Source organism: Enoplosus armatus, chromosome 10 (genome assembly GCF_043641665.1).
Source record: "Enoplosus armatus isolate fEnoArm2 chromosome 10, fEnoArm2.hap1, whole genome shotgun sequence".
Taxonomy (NCBI): domain Eukaryota; kingdom Metazoa; phylum Chordata; class Actinopteri; order Centrarchiformes; family Enoplosidae; genus Enoplosus; species Enoplosus armatus.
This window is the reverse complement of record NC_092189.1, coordinates 8655941-8673603: the sequence shown is the minus strand read 5'-3', so window position 1 is coordinate 8673603 and position 17663 is coordinate 8655941. Positions and strand designations below refer to the sequence as shown.

The 17663-nt window shown below is 42.2% G+C and overlaps 1 protein-coding gene across 1 annotated transcript; it reads right to left on the bottom strand.

Moving 5' to 3' along the window:
• Nucleotides 1–617: 617 nt before the first annotated feature.
• On the bottom strand, nucleotides 618–1331 carry atoh1b (atonal bHLH transcription factor 1b). The gene has a single exon (XM_070913966.1). The coding sequence runs from the start codon at nucleotides 1329–1331 to the stop codon at nucleotides 618–620; it is 714 nt and encodes a 237-aa protein (XP_070770067.1).
• Between the last annotated feature and the right edge of the window lie 16332 nt (nucleotides 1332–17663).

The following is a 17663-nucleotide window of genomic DNA, read 5'->3' as shown; positions in this document are numbered from 1 at the left end:
TTTTTTTCGTTTTTCTTCTAAATTCCCTGTTGTAACGAGAATAAAGAGGGTTTTCTCACATATGAATCAACAGTTTTGCAGCAACATGGAAAGACCAACAACCCAAGTTGTGTTTTGGTGCATATTTGGGACGAGGACGCTTCAGTCTGCCTCACATGGTAGAAATATTGAAATGTAACTCAGTATAAGGCAATGCATTGCTGACTAAAAAATGACATAAACAACAAAAACAACTTAACATGCACACTCATGTTTTAAGTATATCTTTATTGTAGCAAAACAATCTCATAAAAATACCACATAGTTTTACATAAATATCAAAATAATTGTTTTTAATTTAGACAAATGTCACTAATGACACTGGAATTGTCTTTAGTGATGGTTCAGGCCATAAAGTGCATAAAAAAGGCCTCTGGGAGTTTCAGCATGGCCTTAGGAAGTAAAAAAGATCTCAGTAGTTTTACCTGCTTTTTTCATTTGGCAGTGCAACATCTACGCTATTCAAATTGACAGGAGAATATACAGGACTATCTCACATGTTCAACATTTCTACAAGCTGTAAGATGGAGCTCTCCTCCTGGTTCCTTCTTTAGAAGTGAAAAGTTAGTGGTTCTCTGTCATTGTCTCCCAGTCTGACTTTCCTCCATGTCACTGAGGTGCGAGGATTCCCCGTCACTGCTGTTGGAAGAGGTCGTTGATATATTTGACCCCAAGTCAGATGTAGAGCCAAGTATTATAAGGTGTTCTCCGGGCAGCGGGGTCTGCTGCTGCGCAGTGACTGCTGGCAGGAGAGAGTGAATCAGATTCCTCCTGGAGGTCTTGTCCGCGGAGCCTGGACGGGGACTCCTGCACTCCGGATGAACCACACCGGCCAGGAGCTCCGACAGCTCTGTGATGTAAATCTGCGCCATTTGGAGAGTGTCATACTTGGACAACTTCCTCTCGTTTTCCAGGGAGGGGATGACGCTCCTCAGCTCGTCAAACGCTTTGTTCAGGCCGTGCATCCTCCTTCTCTCCCTGGCGTTGGCCGCTACGCGCCTGTGTTTCTGGGGCGCAAAGTGGCTCACCCTGCCTCCCTCTGCCGCCTTGTCAGAGTCCGGCTCTGTGATGCATGCGGCGGACACGCAGTCGGGAAGTTTACTCATGGGCACAAGCTTCTCCAGTGAGAGGCCCGCGTCTGCAGCTCCGTGCGCGTCCCTCCCGGAGAACGCATGGAGAGAGTTAGAGGAAATCCAAGTCTTGGAGTTGATGTGGGTCAAGCTGCGCTGCTGCAGCAGGTTGAAATCCTCTGGGTACTCCGTCCAGCTCGAAAGCTCTGCTTTTGCAGTCATCACTGTAATGGCCTGTGGTCGTGCGCGGCAGGGAAAGGTCACACGGAAGACTCCGGCTGATGCCCTCGATTCTGGAGTGGTTTGCGCTGCGCCAGCAATTTATACAGCCTCCTCTCGGTCACCTTGGTGTCACTCCCAGCCCTCCAACAGCTCTGACAGCCCTGCAGCCTCAGGAGGCAGCAGCCAATCGCGCAATCCCCTCTGACCCTGTCAAGGAACAATTAGACAAAGCTCGACTTTTTTTCTCCTATTGTGCATTGTAACTCTATCACGACCTTGTTATTGTCCCCACACAGAGGGGAGCCGGAGGAATTAATCATTTAAGAGCGTGGCTTATATGTTTGAAAAGCTCAGGAAAAGATGATCTAATGAACCTGTTCAGTAAAGTCCGGGCTGCATGTCTGTCGGCTTTATCATGAAAGTTTTCCATAAATAAAGTAACAAGTGTGCATGCCAAAACTGTTTACATTTATTAGTACAGCTTGGACTCAAAGAGTTTTTCATGTTTTTTCCTCCAAACTCATCTTTTTACGGGAGCTATTTCTGATTTCTGATTTGGTATTTTAAGGTTAACATTTAAAAAAAAAATTCAAGGCTATATCATCATCATCATCATTACCATTACTATCATCCTCTTCCGCCATAGCTCCCAGTCCATGGAAAATGCATGTGGACATCTTTCTCAAGGAACTGACTCCTTCATTGGGTCTGACCCTTGAGGGATCTGGCAGCACTGAGGTTTGTTCTCAAACAAACAGTAAAAGGTGGACAATCTTTCGCGGGTTATTTGCAGAAGAATAATAAAACCAACAGGTGGAAGGCAAGGCTTGAGACACACCTGTCTATGGCACAGCAGTGATAACTGATAAGTTGTCTGAAGGCGATTTATGAAGCATTTGGCAAGAAACAAGGATCAAAACATGCATATGTCCCATTACTATTGTTATTGTTGTTATCAGCAGTATCGTCGTCGTCGTCAGACGATTCAGGTTTTATATCCTAAGTGAGACCAAATCAAGTCAGATAAAACGGGCTACAAATTTTGATTAGTCACGTGGCCCCTGTGCCTATCAGCTGTTGTCCCCGGGCTCCTCACACAAGACACACACCTCTGTCACAACCGGTGTCACAACCGGTGTCACCCTCGTCTCCCATATGCCGCGCGCAGCGACAACTGAGCGTTCACACTGCCAGCCACTGCTCCGACACGAGAGCTAATCACTCATTAGGTCATCAATTACAGGAGAGCAGCCGCCTCAGCACCGGCAGACCTGTCCGGTGGGAGAGCTGAGATGCTGCGATGAGACTTGGACAAGTTTAGCATTCAGTGCCCCTCTCTCTCTATCTATCAGCCCCCCTCACCCCGTGTGTGTGTGTGTGTGTGTGTGTGTGTGTGACAGTCGGGGTCGAGCACCGGTAAAGAAAATCACCGTGACCTGCCTCGCCGCCAGCAGTTTAATGAGGCCTGGTCTTAGTTGAATAAATCGGCACGCTCTCCGTCCCGGGGTGTCCATTCATTTTTTGGGCGACATGAATATTTCATTCCTTCAGCCCCACTGCCAGCGCAACAGCCTGTAACCCTGCGTGCAGGCTTTAAAAATGCGGCTACACTTCCCATCTGGTGCGGGGCGTGAGCGGGGGAGAGGCGGCGGCCGAGGAGGTGTGAGGAACATTTTCTAAGGTCAACTTCTAGTGACCTCCAGCAAGAGAGAGACTGATGTGTCCCGCCAGGCAGGGAGAGGGGGTTGGGGGGGGGGGGGGGGGGGGGGGTCGAGTTATGGCAACTTTCAGTGCTGGTCCAAGCCTCGTTGCAGGGCTATATATTCAAGATCCCCCCCACTCTCTTACAAGTGAAGGAGTTCACTGTAAGTGATTGCCCTAATTACTGCTGGGCAGTGGTGGAGACAGTAGGATTTACCACAATGCAGAAGTACTTCATTACAAGTAAAAGCCTACATCCAAAATCTTACTTAGACTAAGTAAAAAATCTAATCAGCAAAAGATACTTAAAGTATGAAACGTTAAAGCAACAATCACACCTTTGAGTACAATAGTATTTTATATTTTTCAATTGAATGTGTAAGCTATATTTTAATGTTGTGGTTGGTGAAGGTGGAGCTAATTTTAACTGCTTTAATCGTTTCAAGGCCTGCTTGGGCCTTTAATTTGTAGTACCATATTTTAGAGGCTCCTCCATTCATTTTGTATTTCAAATCTGAATCTGCAAAGTAACTTGTAACTATGAGCTCTCAAATAAATCTAGAGGAATAAAAAGTGCAGTATTTCCCTCAGAAATGTAGTCTATAGTATATAAAGTGCAATAAAAGGAAAGTACAAGTACCATAACATTGTGCTTAAGTGCGGTACCTGAGTAAATGTACCTATATAGTCACTCTCCATCACTGTGGATAAGTGATACTAAAACATAGTGGCAGCAAACAAGTGATCCACTGAGAAGCAACAACACAGCACCTGTTGAACATATGCTGGTGTAACGTTTTTAATGTACAAGTGTTTAACAGTTGTGAACTTTACATTGTGTAAATGCAAAACAATAATCAACTGCAGCAAAATAAAGGGATTCAGCAATCTCTGCTCAGTATTACATGTTTTTTCTCATACAGAATGTCAGCAGCTGGATACCAGATGTTTTTTTTAAACCTGTAACCAAATGTAGCTTATTTCACCAAAACTATAAGCAGTGATTTCTCCACCTGCTACAGCCAACTCCACTGTTAACATCTAACTTCTGGCCAGGCTCTCCATCCTTCAGATGTTTGTGTAACCAGACCGGGCCCTGTGACCAGAAACCCAGAACGGTCAGGCTCCTTCTGATAAAACAGGTACACGTGGACTGTAAACACTGCTGACTGTAGCAGAATGTAAACAGTTTGGACCAATTTGTTCACAGTGAGGACCGGTGAGTTCTCTGCCTTTAAGTGCTCCTTGTAAACTTGTATTTACAACTGTCCAAATGACTTAAGTCGGGAACAAACAAGTTTTTTTTGGAGTTGTCACACAGACACAAGTATTTATGTGCTTCAGTAATGGATTTAAGAGACTGTCAGGTAGGCTGTAGTGTCAAATACAGCACCACAATAATATCTAGATGGTAGCTAACACAAAATGCCTCAGCAGCCTCACAGCTCCATTCATAGCCAATAATGATTCCACAATATGTCACCAACTTGGCAACCTGAGTCCCAAAGACAACTGCAGCTGCTAGATGACGTTGGTGATGGAACCTGGCAACACGCCCAACAGTTTAATCTGACCTTTAACTATTCAAACCCTGAACACAAGCAGCCAACCGCAGCAGCACCCCCTTGTGTCAACACATGTGCCGTGTGTAGGTGGTTGTAGCAAATGCCTCTCAACCAATGTTTGGTGGAAACTACACTGTAAATACTGCATGTGTGTTTTGTTCGTTTTTTCTTTTACTCGTGGGCTGATAATGGAGAGAGTGAGAGCAGCTCCCATATTAACACATCGTCTCATTGTTCTAATTTCCAGTAAATTAAGCAGGCCTAATAGTGAAATTAAAGCAGTCCTCGTTTCACAGGGGACGCCTTAAAACCTCCTCAACTGTCCCGGGGGGAGCCACAGTTGGGGAACCCGGGCCCCAAGCAATCTATAATTAATTCATTTTGAGGCTTTAGTTTGAAGTGTTGTGTCACCGTCTCTTTGTCCACCTGCTCAAGACATTAAAACACCTTGTAAGAAGACATCCCTGCAAACCACTTAGGCTTCAGACATGTTCCTGGTCTGTCATTTTGTAATCATTTTCCAGTAAGTTCCCTGGGAAAAAAAGTGGTAATTTGGTATTAATTAAAGGGGAAATAGGAAATTTCTCAAGAGAACAGCTCCATTTAAACCCAAGTACCTATTCATTTATTATTCATTTATTTTTCATATGTTGAGTTGTGGGCAAAAAAATCTAATTTTTTCAAGTTCACCTGACCTGCTGACTCTCGTGATTAATCCAGGAGTTAACTAGAATGAATTAATTGGAAGTTTACCAATTGAACACTCAATATTCCTCATAATCAGTTTTATAGGAAATTATTTGGAAATCATGGACCCATACAGCATTGCCAAAATGAACAAAGGTTTGATTACACTCTCCACACACAAATAAATAAATAAAATGAAACACTGTAACATTCACAGTATGGCGTTTGATGTGAATTTCAGTATTACATATCTAGGCCACATATACATACAATTTCCAACATCTTTTCCAAATGTTGATTTTATTGTGTTCTCTCCTCGTGACCTCCCATTAGCCTATTAAACGTTTAGATTGCTTTCATCATGTATGAATATATAACAACAAACAAACAAACAAACAAACAAACAGGTCTATTGAGTTGAACTCTGCACTGACACGCTGAATGGGAAGGGTCTATGAGCCACCGTTTTGCCTCTCTGTGTTTTAATTAAAGACTCCTTAATTTCGTAACAATAGAGCGTTTCCATTTTTTCTCCACACAGTCGTGCACCAGTAACAGTGAACCTCTTGATGTCGGGAGCACTCTGTAATTATCCTCACACACCCGGAGCTCCGGAGGTGGTTCGACTGAGCAAAGAGGGACATTTTAATGCCGGGGTTTCACACGCAAATTGGGACAATTAGTGGCCTCATTAATTTGGGAAAAGGGAAGTAATATTCAAGCTAAAGTAACGGTTCATTAAGTCAATGTTATCTCGAAGGCTAATTGATGAACTCTGAGAAGGACAGTAATAATAAGAGGAGACGACTCTGACTGGACTTTGCTGAGTGTGCAGAGCTAGAATGAGTTTAATTTTAGGGCGCGTTCATTTACAACTTCACACACACACACACACACACACACACGTCTTTGCTGTAAACACACCGCCTATCTCATCGCGAGAATAGCTGCACAGACCAGCCGGCGGCTCCGCTGAAGTGGAAGGAAATCTCGCGCTGCCTGAGATCAAGTCTCTGCAGGGTGCCGTTTCGGTCTTTCGGGGTGTTTTTTTTTTTTGTTTTTTTTTACACGTGATGCAGGAGATAGACGGGCCCCGCAGGGTCAGCCGTTCACTCAGCATGACGGGGACAACAAAGCAGCTCTTGAAAGTCAGACCTGCACCATCGATCACAGGTGTTACCAGAGAGCCTTTGTAAGGCACGTGTCTTACAAAAACGACAATTTAAGTTGTTAAGTAAGCATGCTGTTGGAAACTGTAGTTTGATTCCACACATTTCAGTAACTCTAAGACTAATTATATACTTTGTGTATACCAAAACATGTATTCTTATAATACTCTTTTACAGAAAGCTGGTTGTTCAAACTTTTAACACTTAGGATTAAAAGTTTATTTGCAGTATAGAAAATTCTACAATTTATTCACATGAAGAGGTATTAAAGTGTGTCAGACTTTATCCTAATAATGCCATCATGAGATAACAACAGTTAATTATACAAATTATTTGTGGTATCTGAGGTAGTTATGGACTTTGGTTGAATGTAACTAAGTACTATTTACTCAAGTACTGTACTTAAATACAATTCTAAGGTACTTGCAATGTTATAAAACTGTATACTTCTTCCTCACCACATTTCAGAGGCAACAAAATCAATGATCAGGCTCTAAAATATGATGATTTCTTACAGACGGTATATAAAGTAGTAAAACTTGAAATGCTGCTGACATATTGACATAATAATGCAATAATGTAATTTACATAAATATAATATAACCTCTGAATGGGGCCACTCTGTTGCCTCATGAGTACTTTTACTTTTGATAAATTATGCTGATAACACGTCTGTACTTATATTTGAATGTAGGTATTTTAGAGTAACAGAGTAAATGTGCACTGTGGTATTGATACTTGTAAACAAGTAAAGGAGCATCCCTCTGCACAAACATATTTTTCTGTTTTTGTTACCTCGGGATAAAATTAGTTATTGTGCATCAGTGATGTATCCATCCAGTAAACATTCAGAGAGCTTAATCAATCTTCAAAGAGCAGGGGTTTGTTTTAATGGGCCATTCGTGGGGTTTTCCTTCATGTATGACAGGCTCACAATGCAGTTTCAAGTGAGCTCTTTTCTTGCACCAGCACACCATATGGCAGATAGGCGAGCGTGGAGTAGGCCGTAAAGACCAGTCCATCAAAAGAAGAAGAAAGGCTTCCAGACACTTGAGCATCGGGGACTCTGAGAGCTGTCAGCAGTGGATAAACACTTGCAATGTGTAATGGATGCTCAGGCTATTGTGCTTGTAATAACATCTTTACATGATGTTTTGATACACAGACAAGCAGAAGTGAACTGAAAATATATTCAACCCCGATTCACTTGTAACATAAGGGACTACGGTACTTACCAAAATGTACAGCCCTAGAAACCTCTATATATTGTGTTGAAACCCAATAAGACAGTCCCTGTGAAACGTTTCATTTGTTCACACACCGTCAGAGAGGTGATGATGCCATCTGGTGAGTTATGCTGCTTTGCTGTATTGGATTGGAGGAAACTTTGAGGTGGTTTTTAATAGTTTTGCCCTCCATATAAGCAAATCAGGAACACATTTGATGCTCAATAAAACATAAACTACAGCTTCAAAAGGTACACAACGCACAAAAAACAACTAAAGTAGCGCTTTCAACAAAAAATTATTTATTATTATTATTGTTCTTTTTGTATTGCATTACATTTCATCATACAGATGTTTATATTTGTCTGGTCACTCATGACTTTGAATTTTTCATCATACCGTTCTTGGCACATTTGAAATATATCTAATTTAATGCCGCAGTTTGTCTCGGTTGCTTGTTCAGTTTATTTGATGATATTTTCTTTTTCTGAATTTGATTCACTGGTTGCAAAATGCTGTTTGACAGCACAAAATTAGAAGCTTTAGGTGAACAGTTAAGTAGTGGCAAATGTTATGTGTAAGTATAATATGAATATGAAGAAATTATGAGTGTGTACCTGCCTGAATTGACATTAAAAGGCCACATAAATGAAATATAGTCATGTTATTTCGCCAGCTACCACCAGATGGAGACAACACAACATACTTGCCACAGACAGTCATGGTGTTACTAAAATCAAATATTAAGAATTATTTCTCCATCAGAAAAGGAAATAATGTTACACAAATACCATAAAACACTTCAACCAGCTAAATGGTTCTTTGAGAGCTGATAGGGTTATTCACCAACTGTCTACCCGACATAAATCCTGAGGGCGATAAATAGTTGTCTGAAAAGGGGGATATCTCTGGAGGCTTCAGCGATGGTCAACAATCAGAGAGCAATTTACTGTGAGGATAAAGACGTGTATCTTATCATAATAAGGCCTTGCTCAGTTCACTGGGGATTACATCCCTCATGATACGCCTCAAGACAGGATGTGATCGTATCCTCAGCACAGCAGCTGCTCCTCTAAACCTCCTCCCTTGGAAAGAGAAAGGTCCCACCAGTCATTTCCTGTCATTTTTATTTCATTTCATTATCATTGATAAAGTAAACCTTGATAAGAGATCACCATTTCAGCCGGCTAGTGCCGCGCAGCTGTCAGTAGAGAGCAGTAGCGCTCTGTGTTTGGAGGCGAGCTGCATGTAGAGCAGCATGTGGCCGTTAGTCAGTTAAGATGAGCAACACTTTGTCCACTGACCTCTTTGACCTTGCGGACTGAATTAAACGTGCTGCACAAAGTGAGAGCTGTTAGGAAGTCATGTGGACATCGCCGAATCATGCGAGGCTGTTTTCAATAAGTGATCCTTTGAACGTACGTGACCTTCAATGTCTTTAGTGCCTGTGAAGTCAGTGAACTGCCTTGGAAATGACGGCAGACTACTCACCTCTTCCTCTTGTCATCCTCTTTGACTTGATATCTTCCCCCTGTCTATTACACACAGAAATGTTTTCAAACTTAGTGAGTTTCCTGCATGTAAAAGACAATCTCCACACAAGCAAGAAAGTGGGATGACGTGGGGAGTAAAGCACAATATTTGGAGAAAAAAAGAGGGTGGTAATTATGTCTGTCATGATCACGGTCAGGGGGTTAGCTCAACAAGATTATTTCATTAGATGGATAGTGACAGCCACAACCAACTTCAATTATAATCGTGCAATCCCTGTAATTTGGCTGTAAAGATTGTTCATCAACCTTCAGTATGGATTTTCTATGGTCGATTAATGTAATTGGATTGAGAATCACTGATGTCTCAGTCTGATCTGACATCTGAGCTCATGTCAGGTTTTGCAGCAACAGGCTTGATCTTCATATTTCGTGGCTTTGAATGATGAGCTGCATTCGTGGTGTGTTTACGTGGCGTGTGCACAGGAGTAAAAGCCAGAAAGTGAGGAAGAGAAAGAGAAAGAGCCTTGAGCGTTTACTAGGTGACAATGAGGCAGCATGTCCAGCTCTACGAGGGGGCATGTATAAATAACCTTCATTATGAAAAGAGCAATTTTCTGCACCTGCCTGCTAATTGTTCCCATGCTGGCACTTTGGATTGGTGTGATCTCTCCTTTTAAAGCAGTAATTTCAGATAGAGGGAGAGAGAGGGGGGTGTGATATAAGAGTGGTAAGGAGAGAGAAAGGAAGGGAGGTGGAGTAAGGGTGAGACTGCTGATGGTGAACGCCATCTTAAACTGAGGGAAGCTGATTCGCTGTTATAATCCTTCAGTGATTTCCATCTGTAATGTGGGCTTGTAGGGATGCCAAAGGATTAGTAGAGGTAGTCATGGCTCCTGCATGGCACTCCCATGTCCATCCCCGCTGCCCTCTTCTCCGCCGTCCCGCACTTAGAAGATGATAAAACGTTGATGTCATAAATCTTAGGATTTATCCAGGATGTATATTCCTGAGCCCGGAGGCTAAACTGAATGGAAATCATTAGCACCTTGTCCTTCATTGTGATCCTCAGTCTGCAAAGTGCAAGTGAGGGTGCCAGGGGAGAGTGCTATAGGTGAGCTTCTTGGCGATGGGAAGCAGCGAACAGAGATGGATGAGACCAGCGAGGCAAAGGTGATGGGTGAGAAAGAAAGAAAGAAAGAAAGAGGGGGAGACTGGTGGGAGCTGGAGTGGGCAGTCAAAGGGAGGTGGAAGCTGTTGTATAGGATGAGAGGTGTAAAGGGTGTGTGATTTCTGTGATAGCTCAATGATGTGCAAACACCAACAACTCTCTCTCCTCATAGTTTGAATCGCAGCCTGATAGCGGCGGTGATTCAGACCATTTTCCTGTGCTTTTCACTCAGCTGTAACCACAAAGACACCGCAAAGTTGTTTGTTTATTCATCCTCAAAAGAGAATTTCTGTGTCAGAGTCCTGCTGCGTTCACATTTGTTGGTAGGTAACACAGCAAATTGCATTTGTATCATTTATTCAGTTAGAGATAGAAGGTACTGACAGACGGCAACACTGACGGGCAACACCGGTGTTAAGTGCTGACCAAACCGGCCTGTGTGTGGGACTGAACTTGCTGACAGAAATCAAACTTGATTTCCTGAACAGTTTGCTCTCTGCCGCCATGTTTGAAAACAGATGGCTAGCTGTTTCCCCCTGCTTACGGTCTTTATGCTTAGCTAAGCTAACCGGTGACTTCATATTTAGCATACAAATACGATAGTGGTATCGATCTTCTCATCTAACTCTTGGCAAGAAGGCGAGAACGCTACTACTACTACTATTACTACTACTAATAATAATTTTATAGCCTCCATTTTCAGTTTCTTGTTGGGTTTGAATGAGATCCCATGATGTCAACTGTTGAGGTTTTTATTACTTTACAGCCTCAACACAGAGTATTATGGTTTTTTATTGTCCCTACAGTGGAACATTGATTTTGCATCCCTTTGTTAAATGTACACCACAAAGAAATGACCTTGCCAAGCCTGTCACCCACATGAAGTATTGATCACCACATAGCAACCCAAACACAGCGCAGAACATGGCAAAAAACCTCAAACAAGATACATTACTTTAGAAATAAAAGTGTCTGAGGACATCTGCAGGGCTTCAGTAAACCAGGAGTGTGGAATCACGGCTCTTTTGTTTTCTTGCTTTGGGCAAGACTTGTTTTCCCTCACACTAACTCACTCACTCATTCTCAAACACTCACACGCTTGAGCACAAGTCTACAATAAAGCATCCATGATCAAAAACACAAGTGAATTCTGCTTGACAGGGAATTTTCGCTTTACTTTGACAGCCATTGTCGGGCTATAAGCTCATCCAGGGGTGAGTGGCATCCCTGCAAAGAATAAAGGATGGTTATTAAAGGAAAAGACCGGGGAGGTGTTGCCGAAAGGAGGCGGGGTGCCCAACATGCCTGGCATTGCAAGGTCAGGAACAATGCCCTCTGGCATGAAGTGCTGTGAGGAATGGCAATGTCAGTCAGACGCCTCCCTCACCCACTTGGACCTGTCAATTTGCCGGTGATAATTAATCTCTCTCTGGTTAAATATAAAGATTGTAAATCACAGCATGATCCTGCACCATTAGGGGGCCTTCATCTGTCAGCTACAGACCTTGGCTAATGGCCCTTTGTAAGCAGAGCACTGACTGAGGCAGCACACCAGCCACCTACTGGTCCTCCTCATCATTTGTTTCTCATGGAGACATCTCTTTACTTTACACCCACCTGTACTCTGTATGACGTGCTAGTGAGGCATACGTTATAGGATGTTTAAATGATGGCTTTATGAATGGCTAATAAATCATTTTATCATGGTTTACACTGCAGCTCAGTAATAAGACACTACTAAGAAGACCTTTTGGGCTGCCAGGTTGGTCTCTTTAGGAGGTGCAAATCCTCCTTCCAGTATAACTTGTTTTTTTTTAATCGACCCCTCTGAATAGACTTCTTACCACTCACCATCTGCAAAAGTGCTGCAGAGCATCTGTACCACAATTCATTTAATAACAACTCTTAAGCAGAACAATCCAAACTTGGGGGGTTATCATGGTGGAGGAATTCTTTAAAATAAACTAGATAGACAAAGTAGTAATTGCATTTTCATTATGCATATTTATTGTCAAATGAGAACCTCAAGACTCCTTGTTATCGACTTTCAGTCATAAACTTCAATTTCTAATAAGGCCTCACATCTGCAGCTGTGCAGGAGGAGTACTCAACATTCAACATATAAACAATTTATAAAGTTAGCCTTACTTATGTAACCCTGAATTCTTCTCCAGTCACTCTGGCTAATAAGCAGGCAACAGTTTCTCTCAGACTTTAAAACTTGAATGAATGAAAACACGGCAAGACTGTAAACACACTGAACTTCAGTTTGTCAAGGTTCATATTAGGATCTCGACTCTATTGTTATGCCTGTTACTGTCACGCTCTCAACTGCCCCCTGTAGAACAACAGCAGCTAGGAACTCAAATTACTGGCAAAGAGCGCCAGTTCATCCGTGTGTTATACATTTGGAAATACAGCATCTATGCCCTCACTCTTGACTTTTTACACCACACAGATTGGCAACTATCGCACACTGAGATTTGCAGAGTCAACTGAATGGCTAATAACCTATAACCTGTGATGGGTTGTGGCTGTAAAATAGGACTTTTCAAGCTGTTACACAAGCTGTTCATGGTCAGCGTTGATGGATAATGAGCATTAGATGTATTAAATGAGCAGAGTAATGTGTGTCCTTCACATTTACGCACCTTAAGTGTGCGTTATCTCTTCCTCCCTGAACATCCTTGCTATTCTGCAGAGTCCAACAGGGGTGAGATTCAATGACAGCGAGCATGCAGTTGAGCCTTTAATTACTCATACACAGACCTGTGACCCACTTCACAGTGATCATTATATCACTGCACTGTTGCTTTCTTTGGAGCACCTTTTTTCCCCTTCACATCCCTTTGGACTTTACATCATTACATCAACCATAATAAAGTTGTTTGTTTGTGTGCTTGTAGGGGGTAAACTCTGCGATAGTCTTTGAACGAGCTGTTAGCACTGTGCACTGCTGTGCTTGTTAAATGCTTTGTTAGAAGTTTGACACTCAGCTTCTCAGGCTGCACTCAACGCTGCCGACGGTATCCTTAAGTCATGAGGCTGTTTCATGCTGGGCCCCCATGGGTGAGGGAAGGATGACAGGATAGCAGAAGAGGCAAACAACAAATGTGGGCACACACACACACACACACACATACATACACAGAGTCACCTTTAAAGTGTATGAGAGCTCCCTGATGCCAGTGCTGCCATACTGCATGACTAATGCAGCCCGCGAGTCACTGTTTCTCCTCGCCGAGTCCCCAAGAGCTGAATTAATTGGCTGTCATCATGGTAGCTCTCACTCTCACACACACACACGCACGCATGGAATGATCAAGATATAAATAAACCGAGTCAACATGGCATTTAAGTGACAGGCAACCATAAACACTTTGTGCAACATTCAATGCCGGGCTCTTACTTTGGGGTTCCCATCAAACATGTGGACCACCCCCCCTTAAACGCACGTAATCACAACACAAGTGTTAGAGAGGATAGACAGCTCAGGCTTAAAGGAGTAGTTTGACATTTTGGGAAATACGCTTATTCACTTTCTTAGTGCGAGTTAGATGAGACAGTCAATACTACTCTCATGTCTGTGTGCGACCCTATCGCCTAACTTTATATTACTTCACTACTGATGTGGTCACTAGGATTAGGCAACAGATGCACTTTGGTTAATGTTAGGGACACATCTTGCTTGGTTGTCTTGTGCGTTTGACTTTTTCAAGTCACTTTTGACTTTTTCAATATTCAACGAAGACCTAACCTTAGTCTTAAACAGGTGCTTTGGAGGGTCGAGCTCCACGTCCAGAGAGGTGAAGCTCTGGAAAAGATACATGCTTTAAGTGTAAATGTTCACTGGTGGAGCGCCATGGGTGCGAGGGGTGCCGTGGCGACCAGGCTGGGACTAGCAGTTTGTGAACAGTACAAAGAAAATGCACAACAATGCAATAAAATGAGAGATGAGGTGAGAACGTCAACATAGTGCTGAGTGTGTGCGCAACACGCAGTGTGTAAAAACTGTTCGGGCTCTCTTGTGTGTTTGTGGGCTGTAGCTGCTGTCGAGTTCATATTGTCAATTCATCTCTGTTGTCTGCCTTGGTGTAGCTTTAATCTGCTGTTAAAGTGGCTATTTTATATTTTGGCTAAGTGGTTATTTCATTTCTGTAGCCTAATAATGCTCTTTACAACTCCCAAAATGTCTTAACTTTTCTGCATGTGTACGCTCCAATATGAGACGTCCCAATCACACAACTTAAATATTAGATACATTTTATTCATAGAGTGAATGCAGTCGAGATAGATATAGATGATAAGATAAACATTTCCTGCATTGCCTCTTTGTATACAGCACAATGAACAGATACGTTTTTAAAGACCCTCACATTTGAACAGCTTTGCATTCCAATTGTAATGCACTTAAAAGACAAAGAGACAACTCACCTCCCTTCCTATTTGCCTGTGCTTTGAACCATCAACAACATTTGTGTTTCTCAACAGTTTGCTCAGACTGAAAGAAACAATGGGGTGTCATTCCGACCCTCTGCCTTTGCATAATACTGTCTGAGTAGTCATGCAGTATAATATCCGGTCTGTCTGAAAGTGATTCTTTTTAAAGGATTTCACTTTTGTTCTGAGTACTGATTATCATTTAAAAAAAACTCTCATCAGACAGTGACAATGACGTGTTGAGATCTGTACATGACTTCAGACGGAGAGAGGGCTTTACCTTTTAATGACCTCAGACATGTTTTACTCACGCATGTGTGTGTGGAGGAGGGTTTGTTCTGCCTTTCTCTTTGTCCTCAGAGCTTTTCCTTTCCATAAGGCTCCAGATGTTGTCGTCTGCTCATTTGGGATGAGACAGAGCAGTCAGGTGTGAGAGAGACCCTCAACAACAGGATCTGAACGAAAATAGAACTCTGCCATGTGTTGTTACATGCTTATGCTTTTACAGCTTTTTAGGGAGAGGCAACAATTATCAGCAAGTTAAGTTGTGACTAGGCTTTGTACAATCAGCTCCTGCTCCTTTGCTGCCCGATGAGGCAGTGAGACTTATATTTTGGTACTGGCTCTCATAAAAAACATACAAAATACTAAAACACACACTGAGGAAGTCATGTAAATTTCAGCAGCTGAAAATGAGTTTAAAAGTTTTGGATTTAAGGTAATTTTCTGTCAAGGAAATTAAGAAAATCCACAAATACTGTGACAGCCTCTCTCAGCAAACAGTTGCTGACTGAGTTTATGACTTAAATAAATCATTAAATCTGAATAGCCAAAATAATTCATGTGGAGGATGACCTTTTAATTTACAGTTGTAAATCAATGGTTGGCTAATACACAAGAGAAGTATGTAGGTTCTCAAGATTTAGTATCAGGTGTGTGTAGCCAATGTAAACTGTCCCATAGGAAAAGTGTCAATCAAGACTAAGAAGTCTACAAGCCACGCTAGCAGCTCTGAGAGACTAAAGACAGGTAAGTAAGGCTGAATGTCATTAGTTGTGATAACAATGCACCATGAGGGGGACATGATGAATGTCTTTGCAAAATGTCATGTCAATCCATCCAATAGTTGAAATATTTCAGTCTGAACAGTGGTAGTGGACCAACCGACAGACTAACCAACCAACACTGACATCCTAGTGCTAGGTCGCTAGCATAGCTAAAAAGTTTGTCACACAAATACAAATGATGCGTTCATACTTTATTTAAGTTATCTTGGTAGCTAAGTAACAGCTCAGACTGGTAGCATTGGTATGGTTCAAGGGTAAGAGTTTAGCCACTTTACAGCATATTTTCCAGTCTTGTTTGCCTCCCTCAGATGCATTTGAAGTCACCAGATCAACATTTACTCTGCTTCAGAGGGCACCAAGGAGTCTGGTGCCTTGCTCAAGCACCTTTCAGCCACGAGGTGCGTGTACTGTAGCAACAGATGTGACTCCAGCTAACCTCCAGTAACAAGCTGGCAGCTGGAGCACACCCGGCTCCAGAGTGGCAGGGATCAAACTGACAACATTGGTAATTGGGTGTCCTCTTTAACTCTTGGCCAACTCGCCACCTCCAGAGTCCGAATGTGCTAATCCACTTATTTCCCATCATGATCATGGAAGCAGTTGACACCACTTGACAAAAATCTAATCATAAAACATAATCTTGTTATTCTGGTAGGTGACAAATGTAAATCCTTCTAATGTGCCTCACAAACACAGAAAATCATCAGTCTCTTCTCTATTGTTCTGACCTAGCAGAAGATTCAAGGTGCTGTACGGATGAGGATGATGTATCGCTATGTCTTTTAGTTGTGAGAGGCAGAGAAATATTATCACATTAACACTTGATTTCCATTTCCCATGAATAATTTCTTTTCTGTTCCATTTTCAGGAACATATTTCATCCTACAGCACAACTGAAGAAAACTATGTACTACCAGTGATGCTGCTTACCACTAAATTATGATTTACTGTTGAAATGAAACATGAAACATGCCTGAAATATGCCCTCTGGAAATTACCAACAGTCCACTGTAATCACACAGCCTGACAAGCAGCTATTTCTATTCTATTACCAGCCACAACACAAACAATGACAACGGTCCAAAGTGTCTGCTGAATGTCCTTTAATATTTGTTTATTTTTCTGCCATATGTGCCGCGACAACCCTGCCATGTGGCAATCATTGTTGTTATTCACAGGGTGTTATGATATTTGACAACAGATTTCAAGAAATGAATTCCAGGAAAACAGGCTATGGGTGAGTGATAATAGCACCTTTCTATTGACAGGGCTTTCACACAGATCAAAACTTAATGGGCTTCATAATTAATAGGGATGATTCCTCTCCCCTCTGCTTAGCCTTTGTTGGGGCAAAACAAAATGAAAGGCTGACATTTCTCAGATTACTTACGATTGATCTTGTCCATCCTACTGCGAGCAGCAAATGAGAAGGGCTAACTAGCTTTGCCTTTGAACCTGTGGACATCCGCAGGCTTTGCCATTCAGCAAAGACCGAGCCGACAAGAAAACATCTCATTAAAGGTGTGTGTTTTGCTGCATAGCATGCCAGATGTAGGTACTATTAGGCTTGTTATTGTTACAAAATAAGTTATGAAAGACTTATTGCTAGTTTCAATTGAATGTATTGCTCCCTGAGTGCTGTAACTGCTCTTCTGTTACCCTGGCAAGATTGGCTATGAAGGCGTAAACCAGTGATTATTAGTATTGCACTTCCATGAAATCAGTTGTTGTTGTTGATTATGTTCTGTTTTTTTTCTGCAATAGCCATTCAACATATTTACATTATGTAATTATCTCTCTATATAGTATTCATCAT

Bases quoted from the DNA above. Each gene is read 5' to 3' on its own strand.
- atoh1b (XM_070913966.1), bottom strand. From the start codon at position 1,331: ATGACTGCAAAAGCAGAGCTTTCGAGCTGGACGGAGTACCCAGAGGAT.